At 45.3% G+C, this 19,087-nt stretch overlaps 1 protein-coding gene across 6 annotated transcripts in view; it reads left to right on the forward strand.

Moving 5' to 3' along the window:
- The first annotated feature begins 1,222 nt into the window (after positions 1 to 1,222).
- Positions 1,223 to 19,087, forward strand: part of SMARCAD1 (SNF2 related chromatin remodeling ATPase with DExD box 1) — a 77,627-nt gene continuing 59,762 nt past the window's right edge. The window contains exons 1-3 of one of the 6 annotated variants that reach the window (XM_048846821.2): positions 1,223 to 1,244; positions 2,537 to 2,784; positions 16,650 to 16,824. In XM_048846821.2, coding sequence (XP_048702778.2) covers positions 2,565 to 2,784; positions 16,650 to 16,824 — 395 coding nt within the window. In that variant the 5' untranslated portion in view covers positions 1,223 to 1,244; positions 2,537 to 2,564. The other 5 variants (XM_048846817.2, XM_048846820.2, XM_048846822.2 and 2 more) reach the window with 5 other exon arrangements.

Consider the following 19,087-nt stretch of genomic DNA (forward strand, 5'->3'; position numbering starts at 1 on the left):
TGCAATGAGAAGGTTCCATGGCAGTTGGGAATGACAGTTGGGGAGTTCCAGTTGTCTCCTTCTGACTGACTAACCTCATTGTTTATTTAGCACCAACAATGTGGAGTAAAAAAGACAAAGCTAACAGTAGTGCCAAAGGAGGGAGAAGAGCTGCTGTCATAAGGCCCCAGGGAGGACCAGAAAAAGACATATTATGATGTAGTCAGAAGTATCTAGTTTCAGGGGGTTAGTTAATTTTGTTTCCTCCATACTAATATAAAAGAAAGGAGTATGTTTGCACTTTTGTATTAAAAAAAAAAAAAAGCAGTGGAGGAATTATGGGTAATGGATGGGCCCCAGCACAGTTCCAATTTTCCAACTGCTCCATGCCCAGTGCCCTTAGGATCACCAGTTGTCGACCAGAACATGCAATCGAAAAAGGCAGCTGGCATCTCCAGTCGGCACAGTGGCCTGGGGCATTAAAAGCCCAGGTGCCGCTGCAGCGGGGCTAAGGCAGGTTCATCCCTACCTGAGCTAGGGCACCACGCTGTGCCCTGGAAGTGACGAGCCGGTCTGGCTCCTTGGGAGGGGGGTTATGGGGCTCCAGATGTTGTCCCCACCCTGGGCACTGGCTTCACACTCCCATTGGCTGGGAACTCCTTGCCCCAGCCCTGAACCCCCCCCCCACATCCCTGGCCCTAGCTCAGAGCCCATGTCCCCTCCTGCACCACAACCATGACCCCCTCCAGAGCTCCCTTTTGCAGTGCAGAGCCTGTACCCCCAGCCCAGGGCCCTCACCCCCCTGCCCCAGCTCCTGCCTCCCACTCCCTGAACCCCTCATCTGTGGCCCCACCCCAGTGCCTCACCCCCCTGCCCCAGCTCCTGCCTCCCACTCCCTGAACCCCTCATCTGTGGCCCCACCCCAGTGCCTCACCCCCCTGCCCCAACTCCTGCCTCCCACTCCCTGAACCCCTCATCTGTGGCCCCACCCCAGGGCCCTCACCCTCTTCTGCACCACACCCCCCTGCCTCAACCCGCAGCCCCCTCCCACATTCCAAATCCCTTGGCCCCACCCCCAGCCTGAAGCCCCCTCCTGTACCCTGCACCCCCCTTTAGAGCCCCCACCCGCTGCCCGAGCCTGGTGCAAGGGAACGAGGGCGGGGGGGAGCCAGCCAGGGAGGGAGGGAGGGAGAAGGCAGGGCGTGGGGGGAAGGGGCGGGGCGAGGAGGCTGGGTTTGGTGCCAAGAGGAAGTTGGCAAGCCGCGGTGAGCGTCTCCGCAGCCCCGCGGGGCACAGGGACACGCGGTTGTCACGTTGCTCACGTGCGGCCGGCAGAGCTTGTGCCGTGTCTGAGGCAGGGAGCGGGGGTTGGAAGTTCACCCGTTGAGTAGGTGGGAGAGGAGGGGGTAAGTGGATCCCTGGCAGAGCGAGCAGGGGTGAGGGCCCGAGGAACGTGTCGGGCAATTCTCCGTGGCCCAAGCACCCGGGGGATGAGGCAGGACCTCAGTCAAGCCCTTGCTCTTCCTTTAACTCCTGATCCGTACGCTGCCACCTGCAGCCAGCGCTCCGCGGCCCGCGCTGCTGCTGCTCGCACGACGCGGGCTTTGGCTGGAGGGGGAGCAGCGCACGGCGGGTTGCCGGGGGGGCGGGGGGAGGAGTTAGTTTTTCCGGCCCCAGGGGCTGGCGGCGCCGTCGCCGCTCTGCGGGGGAGCTCACTCCCATCCCACCGCCACCCAGGAGCAGCGCCGGGGCCGCTCTGCGGGCTGGACACAGTCCCCGGGAGGCCGGCGGCGGCCCGCCCTTGCAGGGGCGGGGCGAGGTGGGTGGTGCGCTGTGGCGCCCGCGCGCGCGCGCTCTCCAGAGGCCGGCAGGCGAAGGGGCTGCTGGGAAGCGGTGAAGTCGTCATGAAGCGCGCCGCTGTCGCCGCCCTCTGACGCCACCGCCGCGCTTTGCCTCCGAAAAGGGTCCTCTGCCGCCGCTGCCCCCCGCCCCCGCCCTGGTGGGTACCTGGAGAGGCCGCGGCGGGGGCGCTGCTGGTGCCTCTGCACCCGCGTTCGCCGGGGCAGGGTTATCCGGGGCTCGGCGGGCTGAGCCGCTTCCAGTTTCCGCTTCTTCCCCCTCCCCTTCCCCGCCTGCATCATCGGTCCCTCCTCGCCCGCCTCCTTTTTGTCTTTGTCAGCCAGGTGGCTCTGCCCGGGTGAGACAGGTGCGGGCTGGGGGCGTTGGATGGGGACCTCTCCTGGCCTCTCGGGGAGCGGATTGGGGGTCGGGAGGGGATGGACCGGACTCCCGCTTCGCCTTTCCTTGTGTAATATATTACATTGCCCCTCTCCACATGGGCTTGTTTTCTCCTTGTCTCCGGGCCAAGGCCTGTCCCGGGCCATGCTGGGTGGAGGGCAGGGCGAACAACCCGTCGGTTTTTTTTCTTCTGTAGCAGTTTCTGTGTCTGTTCGTTTGTTGTCTTCATGCCTTTTGGTTTTGAGTAAGCCATGGGTGATTGTCTTCCCTCCTTTCTCCCACAGAGACTGTAGAATTAATCCTGTCTCCTCTCTTGCAGACAGCAGCAGGAGCTATAGGCTGAGATTATGAGTCTGTTTAATCTGGACCGCTTTCGCTTTGAGAAGAAGTCTAAAAAAGTGGAACAGGAAAATCCACCTCCTTCTCTTCCCATAGCTGAGCTAGCAGCTGCTCCTTCTGCTGCAGCAGACAGTGTTGCTGCTGCTGCTGGTGGCGGTGGTGATGATGAGGTTACAGATGACAGCAGCAGGCCAGATACTCCAACATCAGATGTGACCGAGAAAACTGGTGAGTCATGTGTTAGATTTGTGTCTCGCACAAACACGTTGATAATGTTTTTATAAGAGTAAAGCATCTGCCCCACTTACAGCTTTTCTTCAGAACTCCCCCTTTCCAAATACCACTATTCCATGATAACTGCCTTCAAAGCATCAGACTCTGCCATAACATTTTCTTTTATAAAAGTGAATAGAGGGCTGAATCAGGATTTAAAAGGTCAGGCTTGGAGCTTGCTGAGAACCAGTAATAAAGTGTTTCATTGACTAAGGCTAACCCGAAGCCTGACAGTTTTTAAAACATGTTGCCCTTCCTTTTGTATAAACATTTCCATTGTAACTGAAAGCATTTTTATATTTAACATTGTACACACACACACACACTCTCTCTCTCTCTCTCTCTCTCTCCTATCTACCTCTCAAGGAAAGTATCCTTGAACCTCCAAAAACCAGAGGATGTGATATCCCCTATATACATCACTATGCAGATCTAACTTCTCTATGGAGTACCTTTAATACTTCCGTGATGTGTGCTGTACAAACCCTTAATCTCTCTGCTGTTCAGTTACCACCCTCTGCCCATCACATAGTCTTTTTCAACATCATCCATCAGCACCCCCGTGCAACTTGGCATGCAGCCTTTCCATGATGTCAGTGCATCAACGTTGATGACTTTTCCTGTGCATTTAGTCCTCTCTTCCCTTGTTCCTTTGATATGGTTGATTCTCTCTCCATGTTTGACGCTTCTCTTCCATCAAATGCTCTGCGTTGCCTACTTCCAGCTTTGGCTCCCGCCAGTACCAGCTTCCTGCCCTTGCAGAAATCTTATGCTGAGGGTAATTTCCTCCAGTACATATCTGTTCTCTCTTTCTTCACTTCTGTCAGCTTCCTAGTTAAACAGCTGTACTTCTCCAATGTAATTGAATCCCAGCTGCCTTTTTATCACCTTTAATTCACTCCTCAAACAGTTCTGTCCTCCTGCATTCACTTTTCCACACAGGATCTCACTGATTTCTTGGATGAGAAAATGGACAAAATATGGTGTGAGTTCCTCTTTTTCTTACAACTCTTTCCTCCATCTCTGCTATTACTGATACGGAAGTTTCTATTCTGCTCACCTCCTCTAACCCTTCCACTTGCCACAGTGATACACCTTCCCTTGTGCCAACTCTCATTCTCTCTTACTCTTTTCCATAAACTCTCACTCTTCTAAGGCTTTTCACCTTACTACATAAGCATTTTGTAGCCTTGTCATCTTAAAACCCACCCTTTACCCCACTTGCACCAGCAACTGCTGCCCCATTTCCCTTTTTCTTTTAATTTCTAAGCTAATTGAATGTGGTATTTACAGCTGCTGTCTGGAATTCCTCTCTTCAGTTTCCATCCTAGACCCTTTTCAATCTGGCTTCTACACCTTGCATTTCACTACAACCACTCTTGTCGAAGTGTCGAATGACATCTTCCTAACCAAAGCTCAGAACTAATACTCCATCCTTAATCTCCTTTATCTGTCAGCTGCCTTTAACAGTCTACCATGCTCTTAATTTTCTTGAAATCTTGTCCTCCTTTGGCTTCTAGGGTTGTGTCTCTCTTGGTTCTCTTTCCTCTGTTTCAGTCACACCTCAGACTTCTTTGGAGCTCTTAAACTCCCCCCCCCCCCCAACCCCGCTTCTGAGTCCTTCCCGTTTCCTTCTTTGTGGATTATCACACCAAGCTTACCTGTTGCTCGGGCTTCTAACTTGGGCGTTGTCTTTGATTAGGATTTCTTTCCAGGTCCTCACATCCAGGCTAGGTCTAAATCTTGCCTAATATTTCTTTATAACATTGCTATAATACTGCTGTGCCTATCCATACACAACAGCTAAAATTCTTATCCAAGCACTTACCTTGTATCTTGAATACGACAGAATCCTTTTCGCTGGCCTTGACTATTGTCTTGCTTATATCTATTCAGAATACTGCTGCAAAATATTTTTCCTAGTCCATTGATTTGACACGTCACTCCTCTCTTTGCATCCCTCTGTTGCTTCCCTGTTATCTGTTGCATCAAAACATAAGCCACTTGTCTTCGCTCTCAAAGCCCTTTATAACCTATCTCCATTCTACTTACCCTCTCTCGTTCGCTGTTAAAGTTGACTCCTCCCCCTCGTGAATCAATGATGTCAGCCTTCATTGCCCATTCCTTACCTTTTCAAACAACCACGTTTGTGATTTTTCCCATGCTGCACTTCTGATTTGGGAGGAGTTCTCTGTAGGTATCTAGAAAATTATTCTATTACCTTCCTTCAGTATCCTCCATTGCCATGATTCCTACAAAAACCTTAACTGCTAGGCTGCTGGTGTGCAGAGACCACTGCCTAATGTGCTGCCCAATATTGTCTCATTGTATCCTTGTACTCCCTATCAGTCTGTTAGTCTATCTGTTATCTTAGGCTTGGGGCAGGTCTGCACTTAAAACGCTCTTCGGCACAGTAGCGCTTTAATGAAAACACTCTGTACCGATGGGAGAGCTCTCGCCCGTCGGTGTAGTTAATCTACCTCCGGCACAGGCGGTAACTATGTCAGTGGGAGAAGCTTTCCCATCCACATAGCACTGCCTATGCTGGCACTTAGGTCAGCATAACTACATTGTTCACAGGTGTGGATTGTGCAAATCCCTGAGTGATGTAGTTATACCGAAAGTAATTTGGGAGTGGAGACCTGGCCTCAGATGGTAAATTCTGTGGGGCTGGATTGTCTTTTTGTTCTGTGTTTGTACATGATCCATGACTAGGGATCCCGTGTGCTGTAGGGGGTGGTAAGAATGTAAGCTTTGAGCGGTGGCCCAGAGAATAGTTTATCTGATCGGGTTGCCAACTTCAATTCTATTTGGATCAAGTCTTCAGATTAATCAGTGAAGTCTATTGAGCTATCATAATAGTTGTTAATTAAAAAAATCAGTCAGTTTAATAATCACATCTACTTCTGAAACGGTTGTACTGTCTAATGTTAACAGTCATCTTATATTTAAAGGGAAAGATTAAAGGAAAAAGTGTGTTTTTTTCTTTGTATGTTAGCCTGAGTCAGTATTTCCACTTGAATCAGTCTGTTTTTACTGGTTGTAGGGCTTTTGTGTCACAATTATATAGAGAAGAGAGAAAGGACATGTATTATTGAAAACACAGAAAGTGGCATGGGATTTAAGGGCAGATGAGGTATCTAAAACTTCTTAACTTATTTTCAATTAATTAATTTTCAAGTAGACTCTGGACCCTAAACCATGTCTGTTTAAGGGAGAAATAATTTGAAAGCTACTGTGCATACACAACAGTTTCCCTCCCTCCAGGCTTCATAATAATCTTGGATTAGCATATGGACGGTGCGTGCATGTGCAGTCGCTACACTAATGCAGGGCTTTGAAACTCAGGACAGCAATCTTGATTTGGTCTCTGTAGAATGTATAGCCAATGCCAAGCGTGGTGTATAAGAATACGTGTTCCCGGTGACCTCTGTTGGTGAGTAGGCGGGCTGTTAGTTTCTCAACTAGTTGGCTCTTTCTCGCGGCATTAGGCTTCATTCATAGGTATAGAGAATGGCAATAGTTAAGCCAGTTGTTACAAAAGCATGGATCTCTCTGGACAGATAAGAGTCAAACGGGTGCATTCTTCTGGCCAGATGCAGGTGAAATGTGGGTGTTTATGTAACCAGCTTCATTTGGGTAAGCAAGTACAGTGTTGTGTCTGAGAGCAGCAGACCATTGTAACAATCCAAGGACTCATGCCTTTGATGGATGGAGTTGTTACAAATGAGGGAAATACTTCAAAATGCATGTCTCTTCCTACCAGCATAACTTTAGGCTCATCTGTGTTGAGCTTTGGTCAGCTGCTCTTAATCCAGATATTTTTTGCAATATATTGCAGATTTCTCAATATGCAAAGTTTGACACGGAGATTTAGTGTTAGGTGTTTGCTACTGCCACTTCAGCCTGTTCTGTCTCACTAGCATTCCCAGTAGCTTCATGTAGATGTTGAATTCAAAGGAGGGAACTGAGCCATGCAGCTGTTTTGTGCTTCTCCTGTGTTTGTATGTTCATATATTAATTATCAAATAGGGCTGTCAAGCAATTAAAGAAAGTAATTGCGTTGTTAAACAGTAATAGAATACTATTTATTTTTAAATATTTTTGGATGTTTTCTCCATTTTCAAATATGTTGATTTCAATTAAAACACCGAATACAAAGTGTACAGTGCAAACTTTGTTTGTTTTTGATTACAAGTATTTGCACTGTAAAAAAACAAAACAAAAAACCCCCCAAAAGAAATAGTAATTTTCAATTCCCCCATTACAAGTACTGTAGTGCAATCTCTTTATTATGAAAGTTGAACTTACAAATGTAGCACTATGTACAAAAAATAACTTTTATTTTTTTAATTCAATGTAAAATTTTAGCACCTGCAAGTCCACTCGCTCCTACTTCCTACACTCAGACAAGCAAGTTTGTTTACATTTTCAGGCGATAATGCTGTCCGATTCTTGTTTACAATGTCACCTGAAAGTGCAAACGGGTGTTAGCATGGCGTTGTACTTGGCGTCGCAAGCTATTTTCATGCCAGATGTGCCAAAGATTCATATGCCCCTTCATGCTTCAGCCACCATTCCAGAGGACTTGCATCCATGCTGATGACAGGTTCTGCTCGATAACGATCTACAGCAGTGCGGACCAGCACATGTTCATTTTCAACATCTGAGTCAAGATGCCACCAGCAGAAGGTTGACTTTTCTTTTTTTGGTGGTTTGGGTTCTTTAATTTCCGTATTGGAGTGTTGCTCTTTTAAGGCTTCTGGAAGCATGCTCCACACCTCGTCCATGTCAGATTTTGGAAGGCACGTCAGATTCTTAAACCTTTGGATCTAGAGTTGTAGTTATCTTTAGAAATCTCACATTTGTACCTTTGCGTTTTGTCAGATCTGCAGTGAAAGTGTTCTTAAAACGAACAACATGTGCTGGGTCATCATCCGAGACTGCTATAACTTAAAATATATGGCAGAATGTGGGTAAAACAGAGCAGGAGATGTATAATTCTCTTCCAAGGAGTTCAATCACAAATTTAATTAACCCATTTTTTAAACAAATGTCATCAGCATGGAAGCATGTCCTTTGGAATGGTAGCCGAAGGATGAAGGACATACGGATGCTCAGCATATCTGGCACCTAAATACCTTGCAATGCCTGCCACAAAAGTGCCATATGAAAGCTTGTTTTCACTTGGAGGTGACAGTGTAAATAAGCGGGCAGCATTATCTCCCATAAGTATAAACAAACTTATTTCTGTTGGTGTTGGCTGAACAAGAAATAGGATTGAGTGGAGTTGTAGGCTATAAAGTTTTACATTGTTTTGTTTTTGAATGCAGTTATATAACACACACACACACACACACACACACAAAAAACTACATTTGTAAGTTGTACTTTCAGGATAAAGAGATTGCACTACAGTACTTCTATGAGGTGAATTGAAAAATACGATTTCATTTATAATTACAGTGCAAATATTTGTAATAAAAATAATAGCACTGTACATTTGGTATTCTATGTTGTAACTGAAATCAATGTTTGAAAATGTAGAAAAATATTCGTTACATTTCAGTTGGTATTCTACTTTTCAGCAGTGCAGTTAAAACAGTGATTAATCACAATTACTTTCTTAAAGTCGTGATTAATTTTTTTTTAGTTAATCGTGTGAGTTAACTGTGATTAATCGACAGCCCTATTATCAAATACAGGACTAGTGTGACTTTAAGTAATGTTGTGGATAGCCGTTCTGCACATGGCGTAAGTTGCATTTTCACTTGCTCCCCTCTGTAGACTTTTGTATAGGGGGTATTTAAGGTATAGAAACCAACTGTGTAAAGTACAACAGATTGTGTACTCACAGATACGAGCAGACATTCAGTGTGGCAGAAGGAGTTTTGGGGGATGTATTAGTGCATAGGCATTGGCTGCAGTAATGCATGCACTGAGAGCTAGTACCCTAGATTGGTGATGTCTAGGCTTTCTAAAGTCCACTAATGGTTTAAAAATAAATTGTTTGTTTTTAGGGTAGGTTTTTTCCCCAGAGATTAAGATATTGCATTACATACAATATTGTATCTTATTTAAAACAATTATTTTTCAATCTTGACAGTATCCTTTGTAAGTGACCTAATTGTCTAGTTTCTTTTATGCCTGGGTTACGTCAGTTGAAAAATATTCTTTTCCACAAATGAATTGAGCAATGTGTGCCTTACTTGTGCAAGTGTATTTTAATTCCATCCCTAGTTCCCTCTTCTTTCCAGTCTTTTCCCACCACCTTGACTTGAAACGAAATTTGAAAGCTTGGCGGCGTGCACAGGATAAATAGATGTCATTATTCTGGGGCATAACGGGGGGGAAAAAAAATATTTTCAGATCCTAGGTTGAGTTTCCAGGTCTTGCACTAGAAAAGTATCTTTTTATTTGGAAAGTAAGCACACTTTAATCTAGAAAGGAGTGATACAAATGTGGTCTCCCTGATGCTTTTCTTAAAAAGGAACTGTGCTGTAAGTCCATTATCAAAACTCATCACCTCCAAGAGGCTTGTAATTTTAGTCATTAACATTTTAAAAACAATAATCCTCAAAGCTCCAAGCTTCTAAACAATCATAATGTCTTTGTCCTTGGCGATCCCCTCTTCCTAGTCCCATTTGTGTTTTCATGTTACTTTTCTAAATTTAGACTGTAAACTCTACTCCTGAGGGAATTCTGCGCCACTGTGCATGTGCAGAATTCATGTCCCCAACAGATACATAAATATATTTTTTTGCTTCCCTGCAGAAAAATGTCTTTCTGATGGGGAAGCAGAGGGAAGCCACAAGCGCGGTCACACAGCCCTCCCCAGCCGTGCAGGCGCGTCATTTTGGGCACCCAGACTAGCCAGCAGGGAAGTAAATCACGGCGTGGGGAGGTGTTGTGTTTGCTGGAGACACTCTAGCTGCTGGCTCCTATCCTGCGCTGGGCTCAGCTGGTAATCCCGGCTGGGCTGAGGACTGGGGAGGACTTGCTCTTCCTCCTCAAGGTGTGTACGGGGCTGGGACAAAGCCACCCCCAGATATCTTCCATGGCTGCAGGATGCTGTGCCTCCCCCTGCTTCCAGCTCTCATAGCTCCTCAGCTGCAGGGGGAGGAGGGTCACTTTACAGGGAACTGCCCCCCTATCTGCCCAGCCCCCCGCTGAGCCTCAACAACTCTCCTCCCCCTTGCATCTGGAGCCCCCTGCTGAGCCTCAACCCCCTGCACCCAGAGCCCTCTTGACTTCTGCCAGGCTGAGCCTGCCAGCCCACACCTCGTGTGTCTGGTACAGAGGGACAGGGCCCTGGGATGTGTTTGGGGTAGGCCATATCCTTGCACTGTGTCAGGGTTGGGTGCAGCCTCACCACCGAGTTCATGTGCCAGAGGGGTGGCCTGCAGGGTGATCTCCAGCCTCTGTTCAGCCGGTGTTCTGTGCTCTCCACTGCCATGCTGGAGCTGCCATGTTTACTTATTGACAAATACGATTTGCAGAATTTTATAATACTCCGTGCAAAATTTGTAATTTTTTTTGCACAGATCGCCCTCGGGAGTACAGTAGGGAGCCTGTCTCTACTTTATGAAGTGTCATGCATATCTGTGGAGCTATAGAAGTAATATTTCTTGTGGTGATGCTGATACTAAACCCAATACAGATCTCAAGTTTGGAATGCTTTTCAATTTTATGCTGCCTTCGTAATTTGTTCTTTTAGTGTTGTAGGATTTTGTGTTGACAATGCATATTGACTGCGGTGTAGAAGGAAGGAAGAGGGGATTGGTTTTTGTCAGCTGAGTTTTTGCATGTATGGGCAGATGGGGTGGTGTTCACTAGGAATCAGTTGAAGCTTCTTGCATTAGGAAGAGGATGCGTCCTACTCCTTGACCCCTTGTGAATAGACAGCTAGCTAGAAATTCTTTTGGGGGACTTGAACTAGTCTATCATCATGTCAACCCTTGACAACAACCAGACATTTCCCTGCTCTCCTAGCATCTGCAGCTGCCTCCCTTAATGGCAGATAGGCATATAGCTGTATTGTTCTGCTAAAATCATCAGCAGTGAAAGATAAGAATATTGACATGAAGGTTGAACCTTTCTAGTCCGGCACCCTCGGGACCTGACTGGTGCCGACCAGAGAATTTGCCAAACCACGGGAGGTCAGTATTGTAGCGAGTGGGTCTCCTTTTATTTTTATATCGCCAAGGCGATTTAACGGAACAACGCTTGCCTAGCCAAGTCTTACCGGCTCTCTTCATAACCAAGTGGTATTGTTGTTACACAGTTTTACTATATTGGCACAAGGAAATAAGTAGATAAAGCATAAAAAACATAAAATAAAATCATGCTGGACCACAGATGTTGCCAGATCAGAGGGTGCCGGCCTAGAGAGGTTCAGCCTGTATAAACTTCTGTCATTAAAATGAGAGTTAACCCTAATTTGAGCAACAGCAGAGATGCCAACCCTCCCCAATTTTCAGAAATCCTCCTGATTTTTTTAACATGTAATTATGAAATTACTAATTCAGGCTTAAGCCTACTAATTTTGCAAGCATATGTTAATTCATATGCAATTTCGTTGTATATAAAGTAAAAAACCCCACACTGGACTATGTAGCGGGAGCCACACAGGGCAGTTGGAGTGCAATGTGCAGCCTGGGGCCAGTGAATACAACATCCCAAGCCCCCACTGACAGTTGCTGCGGCCTGTCTCCTATCAGACCCTCACTGCACAGTCTGCAGGGCAGGAGAAGGCAGCGCCGAAGGGGAGAAAGGAAAGTGAGAGAGGAGGGAGAAGAGAATGAAAATCATCCCTGGCAGGAGGTCAGGTCTGGGACTGGTGAAGGTAATTAAAAGACCTAGGTGGCATAGGAAGGCAGCTTTCCTAGGGCCTGTCCTCCCCTTCTTCCTGTTTGAGGTGCAGGTGGGGAGCACAACAGGGGTGGCTTGGTGGCCCAGGTGTGTCCCCCTCCCTTTGGCTCACGAATGGGGAAGAAGGGGGAGCAGTCCTGGTTTTTTCAAGGGAGGGGTGAAAGAGAGCGTTCCAGGCAACCTCCCTAGCTTTTTTCATAAACCTCCCTAAAAGTCTCAGAGCAAGGTTGACATCTCTGCTGCTGTTACCAGCTGCTTGCAGATTCATGAAGCCACTGTTGTGGTTTCTGTTTCCCATTTGGGTACCATATTGCTGTCATGCTGTCTAAAAACTTTTTTAAAATGAAAGCTTATATTTTGCAGTCAAATTTCACAGTGTAGTTGGGATTCTGCAGTCTCCTACTTGACAGCAGAAGGCTGGAAAGCACAGGTTCCTGCATGTGTGTGCGCTATTTTGAATCGACACTAACTAGACTGAATTTCCAAAGCTTTTCTGTTTAATGATACTTTTTATATCAGATGAAGCGTCATAAGATTGGCACGTAACAGTTCCTGTAGAGTGAACAGTCGCATGTAGAAAAAATTGTCACTGGAGGAAACAAGTATATCACAAAATGATAGTTTGATAGAGATCAAACTTCGGGCAGTCAATCAAAGGGCAAGTCTATCCTTCAGCACTACATTGGCGCAGCTGCACTACTGTAGTGCATCTGGTGAAGACTTGCTGTGCCAACGGGAGAGCTCTCTCCCACTGGCATAATTATTCCACCTCGGTGAGAAGTGGAAGCTATGTTGGTGGGAGAGGGCCTCTTGCTGACACAGTGCCAATATGGGCGTCGCGAAACTTGTCTCTCGAGGATGGGGTGTGGGGAGAGCTTTTTCCCACCCCGAGCGATGTACGCTATATTGACTTAAGGTGTAGTGTAGACCCGCTCTAAGTTTTGCTACAAGTCTAAACGTTCCAGAGAATTTTATCAGTTTGATAAAACAAGAGTTTCTCTGCTGAAGCAGAATTCCAGAAAATAAACATGTTCTCTATTTTTACTTTTAATTTAGTGAGAAGAGTGGATTGTTGCCTCATCTTTTAGCTATGCACAAGGTCATCCTCCACAAGAGGAGCTTTCTTCCTTTTTTCATCTCAATGGACAAATGCCAGGAATGATACAAACCTTTTTTTTTTTCCTTTTGTATTCACATATTCCAATGTTATCTTAAATCCTGTGGCCTTTCAATTGCTGTTAGACCTTGGCCCATGCAAAAGTTACATTTTATTAATGGCTGATGATTTAGTTTTCCCCTAGAATATTGAAGGTCCACTTGTTCAACCCTGCCAGGATCCAAGTTCAAGTTTTTACTTGATTTTTGTAGTGACTCTGCCTTGTTGTACAAAGCCCTGTTATATGTCAGCAATACATTTTACAATTTAATGGGCAGTTTTTCCCCCTCCAGTCTTAAAATTCATACTGTTTTTTAGAAGTTTCCACAGTGTCAGGAAATTGCTTGAGGTCATATATTTAGTTTACCTGAGTTTCTGTCAAATACTGCTACAGTACCTTGCAGGTTATTTTATATTTATTTCCTGCACGGTTGCTTTCTGACAACAGACTCCCTCTGCAGCTGTCATAGTCTCCACTGCATGCTTTCTCCCTCTTCCTTCAGTCTTGCATGCCTCCAGGGTCTGTAATTTTTCTCATCTTGAAGGAAATCATACAGCTTCTGTCTGAATTTATTCTAGTTGCTTGAGCAGTTTTTTCTAGTTCTGCTCATTTGAAAAAAAAAAAAAAAGTTTGAGAATATGTGAGTAAGACATGGGGCTTCTACCTCAGATCAGAGTTCTTGAGTGCCACATACACCTCTGCCCCAATATAACGCAGTCCTTGGGAGCCAAAAAATCTTACCGCATTACAGGTGAAACATGTTATATCGAACTTGCTATGGAGGGCCAGGTAGGGAAGGCTGTGCCTCCTCAAACAGCCTGGCCCCGCCCCCATCCAACCCCCACCTACTTCCCACCCCCCTGACCGACTGCTCAGAACCCCCGATCCGTCCAACCCCCCCCCCCCCGATCCCTGTCCCCTGACCGGGGCTGGAGCACCCACTGAGAAAAATTGGTGGGTGCAGAGCACGCACCGGCAGGTCCCTGCCCCAGCTCGCCTCCGCCTCCTCCTCTGAGCGCACTGCCGCTGCTCTGTTTCTCCCCCCTTCCTCTCTCCCTCCAAGGCTTGCCGCGAATCAGCTGTTTGGCGTGGCAAGCCTTAGAGGGAGAGAGGAATAGGGGAGAAGCAGAGCAGCGGTGCACTCGGGGGAGGAGGCAGAGCGGAGGTGATCTGGGGCGGGAAGCCATTCCTCTGCCTGGCACACACACCCCCCCCTTCCCGGTTACTTGCTGCGGCCCTCCCCATGCCGCTCCCCAGTTCACCTCCACTCTGCCTGAGCATGCCGCCACTCCGCTTCTCCTCCATCCCTCCCAGGCTTACGCAAGCTTAGTGGGGAGGAGGGAAAATGTTTTACCGCGTTATATCCAAATTCGTGTTGTATCAGGGTAGAGGTGTAATTCCTATGTATTCTCTGGAAAACCGCTTGAAACTGTATTCTCTAACCCAACTGAAAAATGAATACGTGGAAATTCCCACCTATTCCAAGTGCCCGTTTTGGTGTGTAATGTAAGGGCAGGTCTATGCTGCTATAAAATGCCCGGGGCTGGCCCCTATCAGCTGGCTTGGGTTGCTGGGCTTTAGCAGTGTAGACTGTAACCTGAGTAGGATATACTGGCATGGGAGCTGCCTGAGCAATATCTACCTGACTATAGCTATCTGAAAGAGAACAAACAGCATAGTGAAATGACCTCTACGGCCATGTCTACGCTATTTTTTATGTCGGCAAAACTTAGGTCATTCAGGGGTGTGAAAAAACAGCCCATTGAGTGACATAATTTTCACTGGCATAAGTGGTAGTGTGTACAGTGCTATTTTGGTGGGAGAGCTTCTCCTGCTGACAGAGCTACTGCTGCTCATTGAGATGGTTTAATTATATAGACAGGAGAGCTTCCTCCCATTGGCATAGAGCAGCTACATGAGCAGTCTTATGTTGGCACTGCTACATCGGTACAGCTGTGCTGCTGTTATACCAATAAAATAAAAACCAGCAGGATATTATGAAAGGGAAAAGGCAAAATGCCACATTTACTGTGAATACAGAAAGAATCATAGTAAGCAGTTATAGCTATAACATTCCATTCAATTTCGTATTTATTCACACAGTCATTCATACACACACACAGGTTCTGCAAGGTTGTTATCATAGTTACCAGAGTTGCTTATGCCAAGCCACTGGCTAGGTAGCCTGGACATGAAGAGGGAGCAGGGCCTTGTCAGATGCTCATCTGACGCTCCTGGAAGTTGGTTTGCGGAATCAGACCCCAAAGTTCTCACTTCCTAGAGTCCATTTTTATAGGAATTTCTTCCTATACCAGTCTATGGGAACTGCTTCCTCATGCTGTTGCTGAATCAGTCAGCAGATGGCACGTTTCTGACGGCTCCGTGCTGCAAGATGTTATCTTGTTCTTTGGTTCTCTCATTCTTGAGGCTGTTGGGTGGATTCCAGTCTGCCCTCTGGGGGGTCCTCTGGTTATTTCCACTTGAAGCCTTCTTCGGCGGATGGACACTGGATTCTTAGGCTGGCACCTCCCTGATTGTTCAGTTATTATCCACACCAAGCATCCATCCACATACATGTTCTATCTCTCTTTTAATCACAGTTGTTAACAAAGCGAGATGAATACAACGAAAGGGCGGGGAGTCTCTGGGTGCTGTTTCTGTTGTTAGAGTATTGCTTTGAGTCTCTCTCTGTGTGAGTAGTAGTTGTTACAGAGAATTGCTTTGAGAACAGAGTCTGTCTTAGAATGTACTAACACAATTAGCAGCTTGCAAGTTTCACACACAGAGGGAGAGAAACAGTACCAAAAACCAAGAGACCTCTTAATTAGTAATACCCTGGAATTTAAACTGTGGGGAATCAAACTAGTTTGTGATTTTAATCATAGATACAGAACTTCTTTAATGTGATCCAACACTGTAAGCTCTCAGGTGTGGACACGGCCTAAACTACAGATGTGCTTGTAGTGTAAGTGAACCCACCCTCACCAAATATACCTTAAATCTCAAACATACTATTCTGTGGTGCTCCAATCACCACTTCCATCATCCGCTCAAGTGAAGGAGTAAAAAGGACTGACTGGAGGCATGGGGAAAGCTTGGCTTGAGTGGAGATCTACTCTCTCTGACCCCATCTTGGATTTATGCCACTAAAGATTTTAGAAGGAAAGGAGATGTAGGGAGCCATTTGTTTAGCTGGAAAACAGAGCTCAGAGCTGCATTTCTCTACACATGCTCCTTTTGAAATCAAAGGGACTTAATTTCTAACCCAAGAATTAAGGTAGTCTGGGCATTTTTGAGTAGAGTGAAAAGCCACTTGGAATAGTTACATGACGTCTGGGGTGGCCCAGAGATCTTGAGTTTGATTCAGAGTCATTGTTCATGTGGAAATTTAAGTCTGCTGTATGCCTCAGCAAATCCAAGACCAAGTTGGTCAAGTAATTGGTCAGCCTAACCGTGAAGTCACAGGTGTCACAAGGTGGGTTATACACATTTGGCTTGTAACCCAGCAGTTGTTCACTTTAATAGCCATATTCCTGTTTTTGAATGGCTTTTGTGTTTAAAGCTATTGGGTATTCAAACACAGGAATTTGGTCAACTAGAGAACTTAAATGAGAAGTCTGCTGATGGAAACCCATGGATTCTGGGGACTCGTGAACACATAATGGTGTGATCTTTATTTGAATAGTCAATATTTTTTAATGAAAGATCCTAACTTTTGTGGTGAGGCTTTAGTTGCAATGAAACATTTTGAATTTATATTCTTTTCCTCCATCCTCCAAATGGCTTGTACAGAAGACTCCAGTGTCCCAGAAACCCCAGAAGCAGAGAGGACAAAGAATTTACCGTCTTTCAAGAATCTAAGAGGGATACAATTTATTGATGTGTCTTCGGATAGTGAGGATCAAGGACCACCAAAGTGTTCCAGTACAAAACAAGACAGTGTTCCCATGAGCGAGGTGATTGTAATGTAAGTCTTCACCATACCACTCTTCTGTAGTATTCATTATCTTCATTTGTGAGTTCATGAATTTTAATGTCCTACTTTCCAAAAAAAAAAAAAAAAAGCATTTCATGTGTGCTGACTAAATGCCATGTTGGTTTTGAATGTCCCCACTGACCAGACTGTATTGAGCTTTTGTCTCAAAAAGCTTCACCTCTTTAAAGAGTTGTCTTCCTCTGAGTACTACCTAGTTCACTGGAGAAATCCCAGAATACATGAGTTTCAATCATACTTCTGGTATTTATCACATTATGGGCAATTGTCAGTGAATTCAAGCACCACCGAGAGGATTTCTCAAAATTCAGTTTTAAAAGGTTAGCTGAAGTGTTTACCTATTGGCTTTTGCTTTAGCTTGCTTGCTTTCATCCCGGTTTTATAGACAGATTAGTTCTCATGTCTTGCCAAAATTGTCGAATGACCAGAGGCCTCAAGTTAATGGAAATTACTCCTTTACTATAGCTTTCAGAAGTCTTCAGAATTGCGTAATGCTTTTCAGTTCCTCTGCCCCTGAGGAAGCACTGTTGATAGATGGTCAGGTGTTCCTTCAGGGCATAATATATAATAAACTTTATATAGTGAAGAGAGTTCAGCACAAAAATAGTTATGCATACATGGCTCGACTTTCAGAATTGTTGAATGTATGACGGGTTTTATTGTAGAGACAAGGTGGGTGAAGTGATATCTTTAATTGGACCAACTTCTGTTGGTGAGAGAGACAAGCTTTTGAGCCACACAGAGCTCTTCTTCAGGTCTGGGAAAGGTACTCTGAAGGTTATAGCTAATGGCAATAGGGAACTGATTGTTTAGCGTAAGTAGTTAGCACATACTCTCTGCAGTCAGAGGTTTGAATGGTCCCTTAGAATATGTGCTAACTACTGAAGAGCTGACCTGAAGAGCTCTGTGTCCCTTGAAAGCTTGTCTCTCTCACTAATAGAAGTTGGTCCAATTAAAGATATTACCTCACTTAACTTGTTTCTCTGATATCTTGGGACTGATATGGCTACAACTACATTGCATGGGTCCTACTGCAGTCAGTGGAAAGTGCTAGGTTTTCAGTGCTGTTGAAAAGTAGGTCAAGAATATTTTAAAAAACAAATGGTGAACAGAATGGTGCCTGTTTTCTTCCTCTTCTGTTGCTGCCTTTTCCATTTGCAATGAAACTGGGTATTCTGTTACATCATCTCAAAACACTCTCTCAAGGAGAGGTTACATATGGTGGTTACCCCCTACATTCCTTTCTCCTGCATGTCTTCCTTCTGTGTTCTTCACGCCTCTGCATTTGAGTGAGGCTACATAGATCTTTTCCAAGCTGCCATCGTGCCAGCATGGGGACCACTGAGAGCACAGGAGAGAAGCTCTCTCTTTGTTCCAGTGTCTGGTGCCATATTGGCCCCTGCTAGTTACAATTGTGGCGAAAGTCCTGCTCAGCCCCTGAATTCCTGCGTTGGGAGCATGCTCAGTTGCGCTGTGGGATAGCATATGTAGTCATGTTGATATGTGGGAACTACTTGAGGTTGGAGCATGCTCTTGCAAACAGTCTTCAGAGAATTTAGCTGTCAAATGCTAAGAAGTCTTAACTGAGCAAACTGCAATTTTTTTCCAGAGGGATCTTACTTGCCAAAATTGGGGGAATGTTTACAGGGATGGTAATTCTGACACCTGAGCAATCCCCCCCTCAACCACCCTTGCCAAATTTCAAATCCCTGCTCCAATGTATGTTGCTGTTAGTTTTTCAGCAAAATGGTTGTTAATTTTTTTTTAACGTGGGTAAAATGTATTTTTTCCTTAATCTTGTTCTCTGAGACAGCTAAATTGTTTTAGCTCAAACTTTTATAACATTGTCAGTTTGAAGCAGACACCTAGCATGGAAAATTTTAGCCTTCACCATTAGTTTTTGTGAGGTTATAAACCACTGAAAATAAAATTTTTCTAATGGAAAGTGTCAGGCAACCTTAACTGTAGGTGTCACTATCTGAGTTGCCTAGAATATATTAAAAAAATCCAGTTCATGGGTCAGAACTAAACTTGCCATGTTGTGATTAAGTATGCATTTCTTTATGCTCAATCATATGGGCAATGTAAGATTTATGATGTCCTTAACGATTTATTACCTTCTTGTCAAGTACTTGGCATTTTATACATGATACGATTGGTAAGCACCTTATTTAGCAAATGTAACCTTTCAAATGATTTTTGTTGTTTTTTTCTTTGGACTTAGTACAAATATTCT

Source organism: Caretta caretta, chromosome 4 (genome assembly GCF_965140235.1).
Source record: "Caretta caretta isolate rCarCar2 chromosome 4, rCarCar1.hap1, whole genome shotgun sequence".
Taxonomy (NCBI): domain Eukaryota; kingdom Metazoa; phylum Chordata; order Testudines; family Cheloniidae; genus Caretta; species Caretta caretta.